The sequence below is a fragment of the Hypanus sabinus genome, chromosome 10, assembly GCF_030144855.1.
Source record: "Hypanus sabinus isolate sHypSab1 chromosome 10, sHypSab1.hap1, whole genome shotgun sequence".
NCBI classification, from domain to species: Eukaryota; Metazoa; Chordata; class Chondrichthyes; order Myliobatiformes; family Dasyatidae; genus Hypanus; species Hypanus sabinus.
The window spans coordinates 95,914,441-95,936,438 of NC_082715.1; the positions used below are offsets into that span (position 1 = coordinate 95,914,441).

Genomic DNA, 21,998 nt, shown 5'->3' on the forward strand with positions numbered 1-21,998 from the left:
AAGAAAAAATGCAGAAAATACTCATTTAAAATTATCATACAAAAGTTATCACTTTTGTGATATCATTGTTTCCCCTCATTTATTTCCTACCAATTTGAGTTTATTCACACATCAGTGATACTAACAAGCAAACTTGCAGCGACCTGATTGATAACTGGAATTAATCATTCAATTGGCACATTAATTCCATAAAAGTTTTATTAACCCAAGTTAACAAAGATGGATTTTGGTAGTTACCTGTTTAGTCAATAACTTCATGAGCTTCTAGTAATTGTCTTCATTGTAGATGATTGGTTTTTAGTGTATTAAATGAAAACTAGATACTGGAGGCTTTGGGATCTTCACAGAGGAAGCTTGGACCTGCACAGACCTCAATAAGACAAGAGCCAATATTCTCATGGGGAAAATTTGTTAAAGCTGTTGGGGAAAGTTCAAACTGGCTTAACAAGAGGATGGAAGCTGAGCGTGAATTCAGAAGGGAGAAAGTCAGAGATGGAAATGAAAGACAGAAAGCTAATGAGAAAGTATATAAAATAGATTAGAACATAAATGATGAAGAAGTTTGGATCTGCTTAATAGATTATGTTTTATTACAACAAACACAGAAAATAAAACATGAAATTGAAGTACAATGAGACATGGAAGTATAATAGTTTTTACTGAAAACTGGTAAAGAGGAACATAAAGGGTACACTATACCCTTCCAAACTGTCCCAGGGGAGACAGAAGAGCAACCTACAGGTACATTTCTACAAATGCAAAAACTGGACAGAGGGCAATCTCAATTGGCTGACTATTAACTGCAACACAATCCATGATGAATGTATTCCAGGCAAAGAATTCCTAGACTGGACTCAGGAGAATGTTTTTAACAAGTTTGTAGCAAGCCAAATACAGATTAATAAGTGGAGAAGGGTAGCGATTCAAGACAGCTAAGAGGACTAGATGGGAGAGTTATAAACCTAGGTGTAAGGACTGTAGCTGTGCAGATAATCAGCGCATCAGTGGGAAAGCACTTCTGAGAAAACAATCACAATCTCTTTAGGTTGTGGAAAAAGGCAACGATAAACTAAGAGTAAACATTCTAAGTTGTCAAGTCCAATGCCAGCAATCAGAGAAATGATGCAGCAGGAATGGAACAGCTACTTGAAAATAAATTATTCTCAATGAAATGAAAGGCATTATAGAAAGAAATTTAGGGGATTCAGAGTAAATATGTTTCACAAATAAACAGTGTAAGGCAGCCAAATCCAGAGTCCCCAGGAGAACAATTTGTACAGAGAATAGGCTAAAGCAATGAAAGGAAAACTTCAATTGTATACCAATAGCTCAGAGATTGGAAGAATATAGAAAGGAATGAATTTAGGTGTGAAATGAAGAGAGCAAAGGTAAGGATGGAAAAAATGCTGGCAAGGAGCAGCAAAGAAAATTCTGAGATAGTTTGAGTGCATATGGAACAAAGGGATAACTGAGGAAGAGGCTAGCTAGAGGTTCTTAGGGGCAAGAAATTTAATCTATGTATGGTGACTAAAAATGTGGCTAAGGTTCTTAATGAATACTTAACTAAAATAGGCAACAATACTCATGTTGTAGTTAGAAAGGATGAGTGTGGAGTATGGGACAGCATAAATAGTAAAGGAAACAGCTTCAGAAAATGTGAAATTCACTAAGAGGTTTAATGAGAATTGTACATTTGATGTTAGTGACATGGATAATAGGATTGCTTTTCACGGAGTCCTATATGGCACAATTTGTCAAACTTTTTTGCATGCATTTCCTTGTACTTGTTAAGAATGTTGCTCTTTTGTGGTGGAATATTTGTTCTCCTAGCACACTCTTTCAGTGTGATTTTAAACTTAACTAAACCTTGTTTCTCTGGGACCATGCTGACACTCAACACTCAAGTTGCTTTGACCTCACTGAGATCTGCAATCTTCTGCAACCTCTGCTACAACCATGTGTGTGTCAGGACTGGTTGGTCCTTAGGGTCACAGTCACTCTCAGCTTCTTCCCCTCACGATTATTAAAGGCTTCTATTGCATCAAGAGCCTCCATGGAACAAATTGTTTGAACGCTTGTGATCAGCAGTAACCATCAGATCCACAGAGTGGTCAGTAAGCTGCAGTTTACAATTTATTGGAGGTTCTCCATTGATGATACCTATTATCGCGTTTTTTTAGAATAGAAATTGTGGGGGATGGGGTGGTGTTCCACTCATAAATATGTGCATAGCTAACAATTTTCACTATGAAGCACTCCTCCTTTCTAAATTATTTACAAAGGTCGTAAACTGGTACATTTTCATCCAATTTCTGACATTGAGGAACTACAAAGAACTGTGTAGGTTAATAATATATGTGTACAATGTGAGGGCAGGGCAAAGCAAAGCTTACAACTGGGTGAGTTGCAACAGGTACAGTAGTGTCCCATGAAATTTCTGACTGGAAGGGAATGGGCCAAACACTGCAAAGTATTCAAAAAATATTATTTATTTGAATTTACAGAGAGAAAATAGGCACAAAAGTGACCAGTTTTAAGGGATCAGTCACAATGATAAATGAACAAAGTACACTGCAGATGCTGTGGTCAAATCAACATGGACAAGATGCTGGAGGAACTCAGCAGGTCAGGCAGCATCCGTGGAAATGAGCAGTCAATGTTTTGGGCCAAGACCCTTCATCAGGACTGAAGAAGGAGGGGGCAGGGCCAGTCCTGATGAAGGATCGCAGCCCGAAACATTGACTGCTTGTTTCCACGGATGCTGCCTGTCCTGCTAAGTTCCTACAGTGAGTTGTCCGTGTTGACAATGATAAATGAGGTCTGGGTACAGATCCAAATGATTTCCTTAAGGTTAATACATACTATATTTTAAAAAAAGAAACCTTCAGAAAGGTATTGTCAGAATTATAAATGTAATTTCACTTAGGGTAGGAAAGCAGACCTTTGCTTTCTATATTTATTACAACATTAATAAAGATAAACGGGAGGTGTGATCAATATCTTACATGGTTAGAATACTCTGTATTTTTATCTGAGATGAACACTTCAAGAAATCGAAAATTTATATTACAAACTTCTGAATCATGTCAGAGGAATAGAAAATCTATAGGGATGTTCCACCAAATTCTGAATCCTGAACAAGCAGGAAGTCAACCACCTTAAGTTCATAGAAAACTCCACTCGCCATTGTAACATATGTTTAACAGTGTTCATGGATTACAGATAAAAGTCTTTCATTTAACTAAAATTGTACAATTTGATTTATAAAAACTGTCTTTATTATACATGTAAAAGATAAAAAATATGCATAAATTACTTTGGCACTCTGTTGAGTGATAAAATCAAAGCATAATATACACTACAATAAATATTCATGACTACTAAAAGTGCATAAGTATAATCATATCTCAGTGGAACTAAAATCTAATGGTTCACCAGAATGACCTTGACCTTGATTTTTGACATAAAGCTATTTCTCTGTATTACAAACAGTGTTGTAATCTCTACCAGTTGATCAACTAATGCAAGCTCATATCTTGATAATGGTACCATTTCCATTTGTAAGCTTATTCTGTATTCCATCTGAATATTTATCATTTAAAATGCATTCTTGAAATATGTAGTAACACACACAAAATGCTGGAGGAAGTCAGCAGATCAGGCGGCATCTATTGAAATGAATGAACACTCGATGTTTTGGGCTGAGACACTTCTTCCGGGCTGGAAAGGAAGGGGGAAAATGCCAGAATAAAATAGTGTGGGGAAGGGAAGAGGACTAGCTAGAAGATGAAGCCAGGTGGGTGGGAAAGGTAAAGGACTGGAGGAGAAGGAATCTGATAGGAGAGAGGGAACATAGGGGAAAGGGAAGGAGAAGGGACACCAGGAGGATGTGATAGGCAGGTAAGGAGAAGAGGTAAGAGGACAGAGTGAGAAATAGTAGAAGAAGGAAGTGGGAGAGGGAAAAAAATTACTGAAAAATGAAATAGATGCTCGTGCCGTCAGGTTGAAGTCTACCTAGGTGGCATAGCTCCTCCATCCTGAGTGTGGCCTCATCATGGCAAAAGCGGAGGCCATGGACCAGCTTGGCGGACAGGGAACTTAAATAATTAGAATGGTTGTCCACCCGGAATTTCCCTGTTTGGTGGATGGAACAGAGGTGCTCGACAATGCAGTGCCCAACTTACGTTGGGTCTCACCAATGTAATGGAGGCTGCATCGGGACCACCATATACAATAGACAACTCCAACACATTTGAAGTGTTGCCTTACCTGGGAGGTCAGTTTGAGGCCCTAAATGGAGGTAAGGTGAATGGGCAGGTGTAGAACTTCTGATGTTTGCAAGGGTATGTGCCAGGAGGGACAGATGGACAAGGGAGGACAAGGGAATCACAGAGTGAGCAATCCCTACGGACAGTAGTGAATGGAAAAGGGTGGTGGGGAGTGAACTAAAGTTGTGTTGGGTTGCAAGATCCTATTGAAGGTGACAGAAGTTGTGGAGAGTGATGCGTTGAATGCTGCGGCTCATGGAGTGGTAGGTGATGGCAAGAGGAACTCTAACCCTGCTAAGGCAGCAGAAAGATGAGAATGAGTGCAGATGTCCAGAAAATGGAGGAGATGAAGCTGAGGGCAGCATTAATGGTGGAGAAAGAGAAGCCCCATTCATTGATGACATCTCTGCTGTCCTTGAAAGGAAATCCTCATCCTGGGAGCAGATGTGTCAAATGTTTTGGTCTGATATCTGATACATATTGCACCATGACTTAGTGAGAGAAAACACATCATGGATGACATTGAACAACAAAATCCAGAAATATCGCTGGTCTGTATTGGAAAAGGCCCAAAATGTCAATAGTCCTCAGTGATTCAGAGAGTCCTCTCAGAATTGAAACATGCCCACTTTGAGACTATGCAGTGATGACTCACGGATTGGATCCAGAGAATACAGTCTTTCTGGATTGAGTAGACTGGGAATATGTTCTCTAGAGTTTAATGGAAAAGACCTTATCAAAACTTACAACATACTTATAGGGCTGGTCATACTAAATGTAGGGAGGATAATTCCCCACACTGTGAGATCTTAGGCCATGGGAACCTGTTTGATAATAATGCATAGGCTGTTTAAGGAAAACCTTCTTCACCCAGAGGGTGATGAACCTTTGGAATTCTCAATCCTAGATGGCTTTGCAAGTTCATTAATATTCACTCAAAACAGAAATTGCTATATTTCTGGATGTTAAAGGAATTAGGAACATGGTGATAAAAATAAAGATCAGCCATAAGTTATGAATAGCAGGTCAGAGATGGCACAAAGGGTGGATGGTCCATTCTTTCTGGTTTTTATGTCATTATGTTTTAGTAAATTTGATATTGCAAGGTCTCTGATTCCTGCAGCACTCTTCCTAATGAGTACCTTGAACACATTTAGGGAAATAGCACTCCATTTCAAATTTATTTCATTATTTCAATTTTGAATCTTTGATGTAGACCCAGCTGAAGGTAACTCAGCCCAAGTCTACTTTTACAAGGTACTATCTAATGATAATGAATAATCTTTCTCAATGCAAGATATTAATTTATAGGCCATTGTTATTCCCTCTCCGTAATTTCATTGAAGCATTGTCTACTTACCTGGTTACCTTTCCTAAGATAATGTCCAGTGCTGCCCCCTCTCGAGAAGAAGTATCTATGGACTTGTTTTAAAAGCTCTCCTGAAAACGCTACAAAAACTGCACCCCCATCAACATCTTTTACATTTCTCTGGAGGCTGAAAGCCGCTACTAACTTAACCCTTTTGCTCTCACACCCCTCGACAATTTGTCTACATAATTTATCTTCCATATCATGTTGATTGCTCGTAAGCCTGTACTATACCTTCTGTTAATCACTCTCACTCACTTTTTGTTCCCGAACATTTCCCATATGTCTTATTAGGACACTCTCCCTCTCTTCTGCAATAATGGACTCCTTTATCATTTGCATCCACACCACTGTACCTCAGATTCTGTGCCTTGGAATGTTAAGCTGTCTGTCCCATCGTTTTTTTAAACCCTGTATCTGTGATTCCAACAATGTCATATTCCCATAGGCTGATAAATACTCTGCCTATTCATCTGCCTGTTATGGATCTTCCTGAAAAACTGAAGAAGATTTGGCCTATGCAATAGTTGCAATATGATTGTAAATGTATATAGAAAGAACTTTGATTTTGTAACATGAAAATCTTCCCCATCTGTTTAGTCTTCATGTGTCACACAAAGTCAAGCTTTAGAACTTCACCCCTTTTGCCTGACTTTGACGGAAATGCTGGTGGCAGAACTGGTAGGTTTAAACCTGTAGGTTTCTGAGCAGCCTTAAGTTGAATGCAGTTCCTTCTGAATATGTTGTTCGTGACAGACGCTTTTGTTTTCTCCTTTGACTGACGCAGGCTCTTGACTATTAGAGTCTGCTGGCGAGAAGATGGGAATAGTGGCTGCCTAGCACCACTGACCAAAAAAGGCGATGACCTATTTGTTCCGTGTCGAGGAGATTGGACCCAGCTGATTTTTTTACCGAGGTTTTCTTTGAAAATACCATGCTTGAGTTTTGGCAATTGGGAAAATTGAGGTGTCTTAATGACTACAAAACTGTGCCCATCTTTCTCCTGATACCTCCAGTGTGCTGCTGTTGCTTGGTCTTCCATAACCTGAAGAAGATCTTTAAACTTGGTTTCACGATGAGCTGCTGGAGTTTTAGAATATCCTTTGGACTCTATCAAAAATCTGTGTGCAACTTTATCCGGGATGCATATTGGTGATTTGTGATTCTCTTCAATGTCCTGTTTACTTATTGGTTGCAAATGAGTTTCTTGTATCTGTTCCTTATGATCTTGTCTTTTAGCAGCAACAGTCCATCGGGAGACCTCTGATTTACCGTGACAGTCTGAGCCATCATGGTCAGATGCATGTCTAGAGGAAGGAAGATGCAAGTGCACAAGTTCCCTGTTTGCAAATTTAGAAACTGTAAAGGACACAACATAATTTTTGTACTTAGATAATAGTCAACTAAATTAGAGAGCTTAATCACCAGATCAATAGTATGTATATGTAAAATCTAATATTCAAATGTAGAAATAGTGGCAATGTGGGTTTTAAATGGAGTCAGGATTAGATTATCGTTGTTCCAGGCCCTGACTCATACAAATTGACATCTTCTCACCAAAGCGAAGTAAGTAATCAGATAAAAGCTGTTGATGCAGTGAGTCTTCAATAAAAACAGACTATATTGGAAACAGCAAGTCAGCAGCATCTTGGTGAAATGGAAGTTAATATTTCAGATCAGTAAATTTTAATTTGCCCTTTACATCTAGCATTGTAAATAACTGAAAAAATACTCCCCTTATTTATTCCTTCCTTTAAAAATATACTCTTGCCAACATTAGTAAGGTACAGGGGTTGAACCCAATGTGGTCTGCTGGAGCACATCCACTTCAAGTTTCAACGTGTTGTGCATTCAGAGGTGCTTTTCTACACACCACTGTTCTATGGCATGGTTACTTGAGCTACTGTCACCTTCCTGTCAGCTTGAACAAATCTAGCCATTCTCCTCTGAGTTCTCTCATTAACAAGGCACTTTCACCCACGGAATTTCCACTCACTGGTTGTTTTATTGTTTTTTTTTGCACCATTCTCTGCAAACTCTAGAGACTGTGGTGCATGAAAATCCCAGGAGATTGGCAATTTCTGAATACTCAAACCACCCCACCTGGCACCAACAATCACTCCATGGTTAAAGTCATTCAGATCACATTTCTTTCCCATTCTGATGTTTGCTCTGAACAACAACTGAACCTCTTGACTATGTCTGCATGCTTTTATGCATTGAATTGCTGCCTCATGATTGGCTGATTAGACATTTGCATTAACAAGCAGCTGTACAGCTGGACCTAAGAAAGTGGTCACTAAGAGTAGATATATTTCCATTCCTTCAAAATCAGAGTCATGGGCAGCATGGTCACTTAGTGGTTCTTGCATTGCTTTACAGCGCCAACAATCACCGATACAGTTTCAATTCCCACCGCCGCCTGTATGAAGTTTTTATGTTTCCCCTGTGAATGCATAGGTTTTCTCTGAGTCTCCAGTTTCCTCCCAAATTCCAAAGGTGTACAGTTGAGGTTAGTAAGTGGTGGGCATGGTCTGTTGGCATGAAAGCATGGTTGCCCAGCACAACCCTCACTGATCTGATTTGGAGCAATCAATGCAATTCACTGTGTTTCAATATCTTGATATACATGTGACAAATAAAGCTAATGTTTTTAAACTTTACAGCATGGACAGAGGCCATTCAGCCCACTGAGTCCACCCTGACATCAAGCACTCATTTACTGTAACTTAATTTTATTCTTCTCACCTTCCCTTCAATTCTCTCCAGATTTTATGATTTGCAAGGGCAATTTATGGTTGCCAATTCACATATCAGACTGGATGTATTAGCATGTAGGAAGAAACCCTGGGAAAGCCCATGCAGCCACAGGGAGAATACAAAAACATTGTACAGGTTATGCAATATCAGAATGGAACCCAGGTTGCTAGATTGAGAAGGCAGTAACTCCACTCACTGCTCGTTGCTTAATTGATAGTTTTATTAATAGACCCCATTACCTGAACTGTACACTGTGAAAAGTACCTTCGTGATTATAAAATGTTACAATTTAATTAGAGAGCTTTTTCAAAATTTTAAGTTTTCATGCACAAATCCTCATTCTGGATCTTTGCTCAGTAATGTTTTAGTTTACTTACACTTTTTTGAGTTACCTTCAACACAATTCTAATCCAACGTATTTTTCCTCTTAACCACATTGGAGGACCTCTTTCTATCACTCAATAAAATCATGTTCATCTGTAACCCAATTTCTTATAGCTGTATTTTCTATCTTTTAATTCCTCAGGATAAGTAATGCCCTAGCATCAGTTACTCCAAACATGTGAATCTCTTTATCTGAGTATTATCTGTCCTCTATCCTTGTAAAAGGTTCCCTTTATCTATTCTGGTCTACGTATCAAAAGGTCATTGATTATTACTTAACCTACCTTAGACATTTTTCTCAGAATACTGGAGCATGAAAGGGATTGAACATCAATTTAAATTGGCAAAAACAATTTTAGAGACTGGCAACGTATTCTCATCTATCAACACATACAAAAATACTTTAGTAAACAATATAACATCCACTTAATGAGACTGAAACCAGTGATAAGGCAAGGAACACTTTGGATTCTCACTATTGTTAATTATGCAGGGCAAAACAATAGATGAATCATTTCATTAATTATCCAAGGATGAAGTAAAGGAAGGGATGAGGCGTCAATGCTGTCACTTAGTGCATGGTTGAAGGCATTGTTTCATAAATCAATAAATGGGGTGCTTGTATATGGAGAGAGCAATGTCTCACAACTGTGATAAAGAATTGTATTTTGAGCGTCTGGGGTTTTGTGCTCAGAAATCTTTGGCCCAACAACAGTTATATGGATAGTTAGAAGTGTCTTGTTAACTGCGACATAATCCTATTGTAAGTATATAAATTTGCGAAATTACTTGTCTAAGGCCAAAATATTGAAATTTAACTAAGGAACTGCCACCTTGAAAAAGAAATTTAATCACTGTCAAGAGAAGTAACACACACAAAGTGGTGAAGGAACAGCAGACTAGACAGCATCTGTGGAAAGGAGCACAGTCAATGCTTCGGGCTGAGACCCTTCCGCCCAAAATGTCCACTGTGCTCTTTTACATAAATACTGCCTAGCCTGCTGAGTTCTGCCAGCACTTTGTGTGTGTGTGTGTGTTGCTTTGATTTCCAGCATCTGCAGATTTTCTGTTGTTTCTGAAATTAAGTTAATCTCCTGCCTAAAGAGTACGAATCCTCATTCTGCTTTAAGTTCAAGAAAGATTCTTCCAGAAAGCCTGTTTGTAATGCTAAATTGAGACTTTTTACATCTATAACTGGAGTGTCTGTGTGACTCACTTAAAGTCGCAACAGAGCATTTGAAAGTGGCTCTTGAGAAAAGGGAAGTTGGGAGGAGGGGCTGAATAATGAGATAGGTGGAAAGAGAACGAGAAAGAGAGACAGAGACAGAGAGGTAGATAGAGAGACAAATAACTGGTTCAATAGATAGAGGTAAAGAGACAGAGAAAGAGATTATGCATGGATAGATACTGTAGATAGATAGAGAGGAAGAAAATGAAAAGCCCTCAATTATAGAAATGAACATTCCGTTAAATGCTTCAAGAAATGCCATCCTATTCTCTCATTTCTATTTAGCTCTACTCTGCCCATTTGTAATTTTCAACTATGCAAATTGTGGTTATTTCAAACATCTTTAACACTAATATTACTAAAATTTACTTGCTATTGATAAGAAATACAATACTCTTTCAAACAAAGTTCTTGACTTACCTTCTGGGAAACAGTTGTCATGTTTTTCCAAAGAAATTGCGATCTCCTCTTCTTTAATCACCTCCTTTGTTGTGGGGCTTTGCATCTGTTGTATTTTACTTGTCTCCGAGTTCTTCTGATCCTCCTGATGTGAGGGTTCAGTATCCTTCCTAGTTTCCTGGGACTCTGATGGTAGGTTTTCATCTGAAATTCTCCCTCCTACTTCCTTGCTTTGCTTTGCTGTTTCATTTTCTCTCTAAGAGTTACAAAAATCATTTTGCAGGCAATAATCTATATGGTCTAATCAGAAAGAACAATTAAATAATTAAAAACACGAGATTATGAAGATGCTGGAAATCCAGAGTAACACACACAACATCCAGGAGGAACTCAACACATCAGGCAGCATCTATGGAGAGGAATAAACAGTCAATGTTTCAGGCTATGACCTTTCATCAACCCTGATAATTAAATAATTATGTGTATGAAAACGTTCAAATTCCACCAAGTATCTACATATTAAAAATAAATCCATTTCTCAGTATGTGGACATGACTGAGTTGAGGATAACCTCACCACAACAATTCTGAATTGATTCCGGAACCTACAGACACACTTTCAATGAATCTACAACTGATGTTCTCAATATTATTTATTTATTTGTGCATGTTGTCTTTGTTTGCTTATGTACAGATTTTTCCTAAATTCTATTATGTTTCTTTATTCTCCTGTAAATGCTACAAAAAATGTATTGCAAGATAGTATACGGTGCCTTGACAATAAATTTTACTTCGACCTTGTCTTTGATGTCGAAGGCCGTCACCCTTCGGAAGGAAGTAGTTAGTCACCTTCTTGAACTACCCTTTTGTACTGAGTACTGCCTTGCTAGTAACTCAATGCTTCATATGTTTACCAGAGATGACCCAGTGGTAGTGCACGCTTAATAAGTGCTTTTAATTGTTAACTAGTGACCCAGTGGTAGTGCACGCTTAATAAGTGCTTTTAATTGTTAACTATATCGCCAGTCCTCACTGGAAGCATATGGATAGTTTGACTGCAAAGAAAAAACTAAGACCCATTCATTCATATGGATAACATTGGTTGGTACAAATATTCCAACAATGACCCATTTAAAAATTATCTTCACATTTCAGCCAAAGGAAATTAGAAAAGCAGATATAATGATCATGTTTTGATAATTTCATCTGTTTTTCTGCTTTGATAACATAGTTCAACATCTTATACATTATTGTATTTCTGTTGGTTGGATATACTTAGGACTCGATCAACCCACAAAATGCTGGCAGAAGTCAGTGTGTCAGGTGATCTGTCTGGATGAAGGGTCTCAACTGTCCATTATCTTCCACAAATGCTACCTGCCCTCCAGAATTCCTCCAGTGTTTTGTGTGTTGCTCCAGATTCCAGCATCTACAATCTTTAGTGTCTCCATATTTAGCACTGTATCCACTAAGATTCCATGGTCACTATCAGCTACATGCTTAACTCCTATACCATCTATAGGAAAATAGCAACAGGAATAAGTCATTTAGCTCTTTGACCTTGTTTCACCATTCAATTATGGTTATTGCAGAATTCCATTTATTATATGTCATCCATGTGTAGCTGTCTGCATTCACAGATGCTCTGACCACGTCTGTAGCATTTCTAGCTCATTCTGTTATCCCTGTTGTAGACCCTCTGCTTTGTAATGGGTGTCTGATTTATTGTATTACAAATCTTAATTGTTCCAGCTGCGTTTTGAAGTACCCCACTCAGTATTTTAACCTGCTCTGCCAAAAGCATCACAACACTAGGGGTGTTGATGGAAATGTTGAGAGGATAAAGCGGGATTGGTATAAATGAATGGCCGTTGCCAACACTGAGGTAGGACAAAGGGCCAGTTTCTGTACTGTATGGTTCGATTTATTATACCTATTAGACTCTTGGGGAAATTCATCAAAAGCTTTCTGATTGCTGAAGCAAACCACAGTAGAGTGGTCCCTGTGCCCCACTTGGCTTGATGTTACCTCAAAGTAATCTGTCAATTGGTCAGATAGCATGTTGTCCTTAAGTTTTAAATAAGGACAACATTTTATACTGCTGCTAGTTGGCTTCTCTTGAGGACATCTTCAAAAGGCCGTGCCTCAAAAAGGCAGCATCCATCATTAAGGGTCCCTTCCAGCCAGGACATGCCCTTTTGTGTTAACTACCATTTGCGAGGAGGTACAGGAGACTGAAAGCCCACACTCAATGCTTCTCCCCTCCACCAGCAGATTTCCGAATGAACAATCAATCCATGAACACTACCCCACTATTTAGTCTCTTTTTGCATTACTTATTTATTTTTAATATATATTTCTTATTGCACATAGGTGTTGCTGCCACAAAACAACACATTTCATGACATACAGCTATGTTAGTGATGATGAACCTAACTTTGATTCTTATTCTGCTTCACCAATCTTCTCATGGTCTCTTGGGGATGAATACCTTCTTTCCCAGGGGCTGATTTGTTCTACTACTGTAGGACCTACCGTACCTTCATCAGAATCAGGTTCAATATCACTGGCATATGTCGTGAAACTTGTTAACTTTTGGTAGCAGTACAACGAAATACATAACAAAAGAGAAAAAAGAAAATTGTGAATTACAGTAGAAAGTGATCCTTAATGATCGAAGCCGCCTTTTTGAGGCATCACTCTTTGAAAATGTCCTAGATACTACAGAGGCTAGTGCCCATGATGGAGCTGACTAACTCTAGAGACCTCTGCAGCTTACTTAGATCCTTTAGTAGTCCACCCCTCCCCCAATACCAGACAGTGAAGCAGCCGGGTGGAATGCTCTCCATAATACATTTGTAGAAATTTACAAGTGTTTTTGGTGACTTACCAAATCTCTTCTAAATATAGCTTTCATTTTAGTAGTTACTTATTGTACCTGGAGATGAGGAAAACTGAAATTTTTGGTGTTGATTAGTCCATCATAATGTTGATAACTTAACCTTCAGCCTTTTACTAATGTCTTACTCAGGTTTAACTGTGTAGCACTGTCAAAAGTTAAATTTAACTCATCGAGTCAACAGATAGCAGTGCCAGTTCACAACATCTGACATGCCATAGAAATTATAGACAATTGAAGAATTTTTACCTAAATGGTGCGAACTGAATTGAGCTCTATCAATATAATTTATTTCTCTGTAATCATACATCCATGCATTAAACTATCCACAATTCTTTATCAGCTTTTTGAATAAGTCAACAAGTGATGTCTTGAGAAATGGAAGATATGATTTACATTAAAGGTTAAGAATAAGTAAGATCCAGAGACCTGATTAGCAAAATACAGCATATATTGGATATCTGGAATAAAACTGAGAATGCTATAAAGACTTGGCAGGTCAGGCAGCATCTGGAGTGAGAGTAACAGAGTTAACAATTAACACCAATGACCCTTCACTAGCTATGGAGACGTATTTTGTGAGGTGACTTTAATTGTTACTTCCCAAATTCAGTACAAGGGGGAAGCTTGGAGATAAAATTGGTGAAGTTCTGTGGAGATTTGGCTTAATCTAACAGGGGGTAAGGCCACTTTCAAAGGAAGTTAGGTGCATTTTTCAGACACAGGTTGGAACAAAGTTAGGTCTTTTATGACTTTATTATTTCTGAGCAGGAAGCTACAGTGAAGAACTGGAGACAAAAGAGGCCGCTCCATATAATTTTTTATTCATGATGTTTGCATTCCTGAAAGAATTATTCTCCCACTTTTGCTCCTGGTGCTAAGAACCCATCAGCCTACATAGCTCTTCCCTGCACTCAACCTCTATTCTGACCTGATGGCTGAGTGGTCAGATGAAGAGATTCAAAGGACTTTGAGTGAATATACCTCTGGGCTCATTTATGGAACAGGGGTTGTGGTTCCACCTCGCCCCACCACCCACCTACCTTAAACCAACTCAGGAATTAAAACTATAAAGTAGAAATATGGTTCTGACATAGGATATATCTGTACACTAAACTTACTGTAAATTTAGAAAGTAACTGGCATCAACGTACCTGCATTAGCCTTTTACTTAGGGAGTTGTTTTCTATACGATCAATCCGCAGAGCCTCGGATGATAAATTCCACTCACTTGATTCAATTTTCTTTGTGATAAAGCAAAGAATATAAAATAGTCAACAAATTACAACCAGATTGAAATAATAAAAAACAAATAGTCTTTCAATAATACAGAACAGATCAAAATTCTGGAAAGGACTGTAAAATATTGAAGAACTAATATTGTATACCTTCTTGTTTTTTATTTCTTTTTGGTGTCGTGCCAACTTCTGCAGTAACAAATAATAAGTTGCCATGCTGGGGGAAGGCCTGTTATTGATCAATGTGTTAACAATCTCCGTCAGGCCAAAACCTTTCCTCTCAGTCATAAAGTTCAAAACCACTGAGTTCAGTTCATCAGAACGAAGTCTACAAAATAAAGAAGTTATTATTCATGTTAATCCCACAATATCATTAAGTGCAGATCCTGATTATCAAAGGCGGTGGTATGAGAAACAGGAAATCATATACATGCTTGCTCTGCCGCAGGCTGAAGAAAATTAAACATTGAATCTATTTCCTTAAATTTTTTTAAAAATGCATGTGATCGATTTGCCTATTACTAAACTGCTATATTTACAATGATGAAATAACATTAATAACAGAATTCTTTAGAGAAAATTGAATATAGAAATTGGATACATACGTATAACAGATGCTTCACTGGGATAATGCAAGTTCAACGGTCAAAAAATGCATTATACAAGAAAACATTTACACATATAATTGCTTTCATAAACCTTTCATAAAATCCCCAGGGACTCGATGGTGCTTTGTGAAATATATTCACTGTGGTAATGAGGGAGGGCAAGACAGACAGTTTATACACAGCAAACTCCCACGAACAACAATTCATTAATGATCATTAGTGACAATGGCCAAGGCATAGCCATTGACAAGGAGATTGGGGAACTCTCACCAGACCTTTCTTTGAAACAGCTCTGAGGGATCTTTCACCTATTGTATAGCCATCTCTGAATCAAAGTTTGCTTTCATTGAGGAAAGGGAACTCGAGAATACAGAAAGGCTGCTGGGTGATCAAGACAAATGGAATATAAGGAAAAAATGTGAGAGCATCTGCTTTGGCAGAAAATATAGCAAGATAGAGTCCATTTTAAATTGGAAAAAATGGTGTTCAGAGGGCCTGAGTGTCCTTGTATACGAATCACTGAAAGTTTATATGCTCATTCAACAGTGATGCACCATCAATAACTCTCTCTGAGACGTGAAGTCGAGATATCGGCTTTTATTGACTGGAAGATAGAACAAGCAGTAGTTGACCACCATACTACATCCTGGAGAATGAGGGCCAGGCTCAGGCCATAATCGCCTTTATACCAGGGTCTGTGGGAGGAGCCACAGGAGCAGTCAGCAGGGGGCGTGTCCAGACAGGTATATGTAGTTCACCACAAACAGGCAATCAGGAATGCAAAGGGTATGTTGCTCTTTACTGCAAGACATTTTCAGCAACAGTGTAAAAAGGTTTTAGTTCCCCTAAATCATATGGAGCCCTATGATCCTGTGCCTAATGGTCTGTATGCAGATCATCAATTCCTTCCTAAGTGAGGATATCTTGTGATATCCAAGTTCAGCAAAGGTTCACCAGATTGATTCCTGGGATGGCAGGTTTTTGTATCCAGAGAGGTTAGCAGACTAAGCATATAGCGTTTAGAAAAATATGAGGTGATCTCATTAAAATGGGCTTGATAGAGTAGATGCGGGGATGTAGTCTGTCTAGAAACAGAGATAGAAATCTCAAAGTAAAGTGAAAGCCACTCAGGACAAAAGGTTGAAGAATTTTCTTTACTCAGGGAGTGTTGGATCTTCAAAATCAAGAGCACTGTGGAAACTCAGTCACAGAATATATTCAAGGCCATTGATTAGATAATTAGGATTGAAGGATATAAAATTAGTACAAGAAAAGTGTTCAGGTAAAAGACAATCAATAATATATCTGAATAGGAGAGTAGGGAAGAGGGAATGACAAGCTTTGGTTTCCATTTGTTATGCCCTTATTATAATCACTGAGACCATAAGACATATGAGCAGAATTAGGCCATTCAGCCCATTGAGTCTACAGTGCCATTCCAATATGGCTGATTTAATATCCCTCTCAAATCTGTTCTCCTGCCTTCTCCCCATAATCTTTGATACCCTTATAATCAAGAACCGAGCAACTTCACTTTAAGTATATTCAACCACTTGGCCTCCACAACTATCTACAGCAATGAATTCCACAGATTCTCCACCCTTATGCTTAAAGAGCTTCCTCCACATTGCTGTTCTAAAGGGATGTCCTTGTTTTCTGAGGCTGTACCCTCTGGTTCTAGACTCCACCACTATGGAAAACATCTTCTCCACATCCACTCTATCTAGGATTTTCAATATCTGTTAAGTTTCAATGAGATTGCCCCTCATTCATCTAAACTCCAGCAAGTACAGGCCCAGAGCCATCAGACTCTCGGTATTCATAACTCTTTCATTCCCAGGATCATTCTTATCACCCTTCTCAAGACCCTCTTCAATTGCAGCACATAACGGGCTCAAAACTGCTCACAATATTCTGAGTGTGGTCTGGCCAATGCCTTATAAAGCCTCAAGACTGAGGAAGGTCAGTCACTGGGTACATTCAAAATCATTGCATAGGTATTTAGGACTTTGAAGGATATGAAATTTGCACAAGAAAAGTGCTCAGATAAGAATTGAGCTATAATTTTATTGAATAGGAGAGTAGGGCAGAATGTCTAGCTTCCATTTGTTTTGCCCTTATTATGCCCTTGGGAGAGCAGACTGAAAATAAGTTGAACATTAAAGAATAATAGGATTTGCTCTTCTCATACAAATGCTGAATGCCATTAGTTTTAAGGAATTTTTAAATTTATTTGCTTGAGTATATTTTTTGTTCACTTGTTTTGTTGGAGACAAAATCTTGAGCAGCAGGTTCTACTTTCTCTCACCCTGTCCAATTGCTTTAGGCAGAATGAATCAGGACACCAGGCTGCCTACCTGTCTGCAAACTTAGAATAATCACTTCACACAAATCCTACACACGAACTTGAACATTCTAAAATTCCCTGAACAATAATACAGTTGCCTCTGCCTGACACCTATAGGCACAATTCAAACTGAAATCTCCAACTGCAGAAGAACATAAGAAACAGTAACAGCAAAAAGTAAGTGACTTCTCAAACCTGCTCACCCATTCAATGAGATTAAATTTTGACCTCATACATTTTCCTGTACCTGTTAAGATTAGTTCCACTATCAAAAATTATTCCACATTTGTCCGACAGAAATTTATTCTTAACACATTCTGAAACATTCCTACACATTGCCTAGGAATTTATCTTCAGTTGGTAATGCCAAATGAACAATGCATTTTGCAAGCTGCCTCAGAAATTCATCCCTCTGGACCATAGATTGAATCATCACAGAGTGTTGAGATTTCCATCCTGTGCCTTGCTGATTGCTACAGACTAGGAGTAATGCCTTTATCTGACGGTCAGAAAAAATGTCCACAGTTCTCTTTTAGTGTAGTACCTATTCTTGTAAACAACTGAATGCAGTGGCCTTCGAAAAAAGCCTTCATTTAACCATTTCTCCTCCATTGCTTCTTTCACAGAGGGGCGTTTGGTTGGATCAGGCTCGAGCAACGAGAGCATGAAAAGAACAGCTCCTGAGGAACAAACACAGCCTTATCAGCAAGTCATAAAATAATCATCAAATCATATACATAGGGATCAGGTGGATGGTAATGTGTGTGTTGGTTTAGCCAGGCTTCAACCAATGGATTGTTAGAATTAACTTCATCAATAAATGGGCAGAAAGTAACTTGGTGTATCTGCCATCGAGCTGCTCTTGTAACTCAGTCCCAGGCTGGATGCAGTCCCCTATATAACATATAAAATAATGGTTGTGCACCATTTTAAGAATGATACCATTTGACTGACTGTTCTGTAAATGCTGCAAAGAAGCTTCCTGAAGTCTTTATCTTGGGATTAAGCATAGGATTGAAATGCTGCACTAAATCAAAGTAATTTCTTTTATTAATAAGTGCATTGTTTGTTAGCTTAATGTATTAATTATTTCTGGTTATAAGGACTTAGGAAATGGAAGTAAGAATAAGTTATCTCCCTCTTCAATCTGCTCTGCCATTCATCAAAATAATAGATGATCTTCTATTTCACGTTCATCTGCTTGATTGCATAAATGCTCAGAAATTTATTATCCTCTGCTTTGAATGAACTTCACATCTGAGCTGCCATAGCCCTCAACGTATAGAAATCCAAAGCTTCAGCTCTCTCTGAGTGGAGAAATTTCTCCCTGTCTCAGTCCAAAACAGCCTTAATTTTCAAACTGTGCTTCCTCTCCTAGACTCCTGAGTCAGGGAAAACACCCTGGCTGCAGCTGCCTAGGAAATATTTTAAGAATTTTGATTAACTTTGTAAAGTCTCAGCTTCTAAGCTCTAAACAATAAAGTTCCGGTCCGGTTCATCAATGCCACTGTCCTTGGAAGCAAACTAGTGAATATTCAACAACATACACACAAAGTGCAGGAGGAACTTAGCAAATCAGACAGCATCTATAGGGGAAAATTAACGGTAACATTTTGGGCCAAGACCCATTTTTCCACGTGGATGCTACTTTGAGCATTTTGTGTATGTTGTTCAAGATTTCTAGCATTGCAGAATCTCTTGTTCGCTAGTACACTTTCACTCAGTTTCTATGATAGGGGACAAAATGTGCATGTAGAATTCTAGATGTAGTCTCACCAATGTCCAATACAATTACGATAAGACTTCATTACTCCTGCAATCAAATCTATTTGTAATAAGACCTAACATATCATTTGACCTCCTAATCTTTCACTATACTTAATGTTGGTCTTCAATGGCTTCTGTACAAAAGAACACATTCAGGTCCCTTTGAATATCAATATTCTCATAAGTATTCTGCTTTCTGTTTGCTGCACCAAATTGGTACACCACAGTTTTCCACATCATGTTTTCACCCACTGGATCAGCTTGTCTATATCCCCTTGAAGCCTCTTTATTACCCTCCTGTGTTCCTTAAAGAAGGATTGAGATTGATATTGAGACATGGTGTCTGAAGAGCTGGATGATGAAACTTTGAAAACTGGCAGGACCATAGTTAAATTATTGAAAACTGGCTATTATTCCTTCCAACTGGGATAAGATATAAACATCAATCGTGAAACAATAATTTGCGTAACTCAAAGGAGAAGGCGCACAATGGAATAAATAAAGATGTGGGATTTCCAATCAAGCAATTTGTTTAAAGAATTCATACAACATACTAAGTTGACTATGTACCACAACATAAAGCCACCAAATAAAATTATGATGATTCATATACATTAAAAGCACATTACAGCTCACCTAAAAAATAACACAGTGGACCAGTACTAAGACTTTTAGAAATACCGTGAGGCAATGTGCTTTAATTGTAAAATCATTCTGCTTACAGGTTTAGGTTAGAGATCTCAGGTGGTCTAGCTGATTTTCTTTACACCATAACTAAAAATTTTCAGAACAGATTATTTTTGATGCGCCTCCATTACAGAAATGCTTCAGAATGTGCAAAGTAATATTGAAGTGTCACTCTGTACTCTGCTTATGATCCTCTCTGGCTTTTGATTAAGAAGACCGTGAGTTCAAAGCTTATTGCAAAGTTGAGCATATAAACCAGAATGAACCTCAGTGCCATATTGTTTGAGGCAATCTCTTCAAAAAAGGTGCTTAATTTCCAACTGATTCAAACTGAATATTATGAAAAGAATGTGATTAGATTAGGTGCCTGATGTGGGGGGGAGAAGGTAAATATTTCATGTAATAACTGGGGATATTTTATGTTTTTTTTTAAGGTACACCTTGTGGCCAAGAGGGGCCACATGACTCAGGGTCAGCTGATTCAGTCCGAAGGGAAATCAACTGCAATGGTAATGACTAAATCAATTATATGGGGCAAATGAACAAAATAATCAAAAGGAAATACCGCACTATGTGTGTTTCATTAACTGAAAAACTTTGTGTGTGTGTGTGTGTGGGCATGGGGGACTAATGAGATAGGTTGTGTTGTAGATCAGATGTTAACAGCAACCAAATTGTTTTTGCAGTTCCTATCTTTGTTGTTGTTGCTTTTGTGTGCCATGAACAAGGTGGGCATGCTCTGTTGGCACTGAGAAGTGTGGCAACACTTGTGAGCTGCCCCCAGAAAAGCCTTAGGTTGTGCTGGCTGTGAAAGCGAACTTTGCTTTTCATTGTATGTTTTGATGTACATATGATAAATGAAGCAAATCTGAGTCAGAATACAGGAGGGAAATTACATTTACAAAACAACAATGGAGCTCATACTAACAGCAGAAACTATAATCCAACTTTACTTACTTCCATTACAATGTCCTGTCACTATGTGTTATCATCTCTGCTGGGTACTTAACATATCTCGTACCTGAGGAAATTTCTGAAGGGATGGAACTCATGTCTCCATTTACCATCTTCTGATGCAGTAGCTTGATGTTAAATGGCTCTACAGTGAATGGTAATGTGCCAGTGAGCATTGCAAACATACTGACTCCACTGTGAAGACAAAACCATGGGGAGTATGAGGAACATTGACATTCAGAACCCTGAGAGCCAGCTTTAAGTTATAAACAACAGCCAACAAGACATTTAAACTGCCTGAGTCTCGACTGGAATAAAACATCAGGTAGAACGGCCTGAGGGTGCCATGGTAGCATAGTGGTCAGTGGGCTGCTATTACAGCTCGGGGCATCAGAGATTGGGGTTCAATTCTGGCATCCTCTGTTCTTTTCCATGTGTACATAGGTCTTCCAGTTTCCTTGCACAGTCCAAAGACATACCAGTTAGCAGGGTAATTGGTCATTGTAAGTTGTCCCTTGATTAGGCTAGGGTAAATAGGTAGGCTGCTGGGCAGCGTGGCAGAAAGGGTCAGAAGGGCCTGTTCCACATTGTATCTCTAAGTAAATACTTAAATAAATAAATAATAGGAAGAACTTAAATCAGGAATATTAAACAAAACCAGAAGATGTTTTACCAACACCTGTGCAGAAAGCAGAGTAGCTAATGATTACAGTGTAATCCTTCACAAAATGGAAACTTACATAGCAAAACTGTAGCGCGCACACAGACACACACGTCCAAAGAATAACTTGTAAGGAGCTGATGTTGAAAATTATGGATGATTGCTGGATGGGAGTCGTATAGTTGGTAGCATGTGAATAACTTGAATAATTAGAAGAATGATGAACAAAAATTCATAAGCAAGCAGACTCATAGTAAACAGTGTGATTAGATTAGGTGGCTGAATTGGGAAACATGCTGGATGCCCTGTGCAATAACTGGGCATGTTTTATATTTTTTATTTAAGGGTGATCTTATGGCAAACTGGTTTACATGAGTCAGGGTCAGCTGAGTTAGTCTGGGAGACAACCAGCCCGTATATTAATGATTTA

The 21,998-nt window shown here is 38.5% G+C and overlaps 1 protein-coding gene across 2 annotated transcripts in view; it reads right to left on the reverse strand.

The window, feature by feature from the left end:
* Positions 1 to 2,471: 2,471 nt before the first annotated feature.
* Positions 2,472 to 21,998, reverse strand: part of LOC132400866 (hormonally up-regulated neu tumor-associated kinase homolog A) — a 40,041-nt gene continuing 20,514 nt past the window's right edge. For both annotated transcript variants that reach the window (XM_059982350.1, XM_059982351.1), the window contains exons 5-10: positions 20,975 to 21,102; positions 18,044 to 18,179; positions 14,695 to 14,872; positions 14,461 to 14,550; positions 10,430 to 10,664; positions 2,472 to 6,996 (exon numbers count right to left, since the gene is read on the reverse strand). In XM_059982350.1, coding sequence (XP_059838333.1) covers positions 6,248 to 6,996; positions 10,430 to 10,664; positions 14,461 to 14,550; positions 14,695 to 14,872; positions 18,044 to 18,179; positions 20,975 to 21,102 — 1,516 coding nt within the window. In that variant the 3' untranslated portion in view covers positions 2,472 to 6,247. The remainder of the gene's footprint in view (positions 6,997 to 10,429; positions 10,665 to 14,460; positions 14,551 to 14,694; positions 14,873 to 18,043; positions 18,180 to 20,974; positions 21,103 to 21,998) is intronic.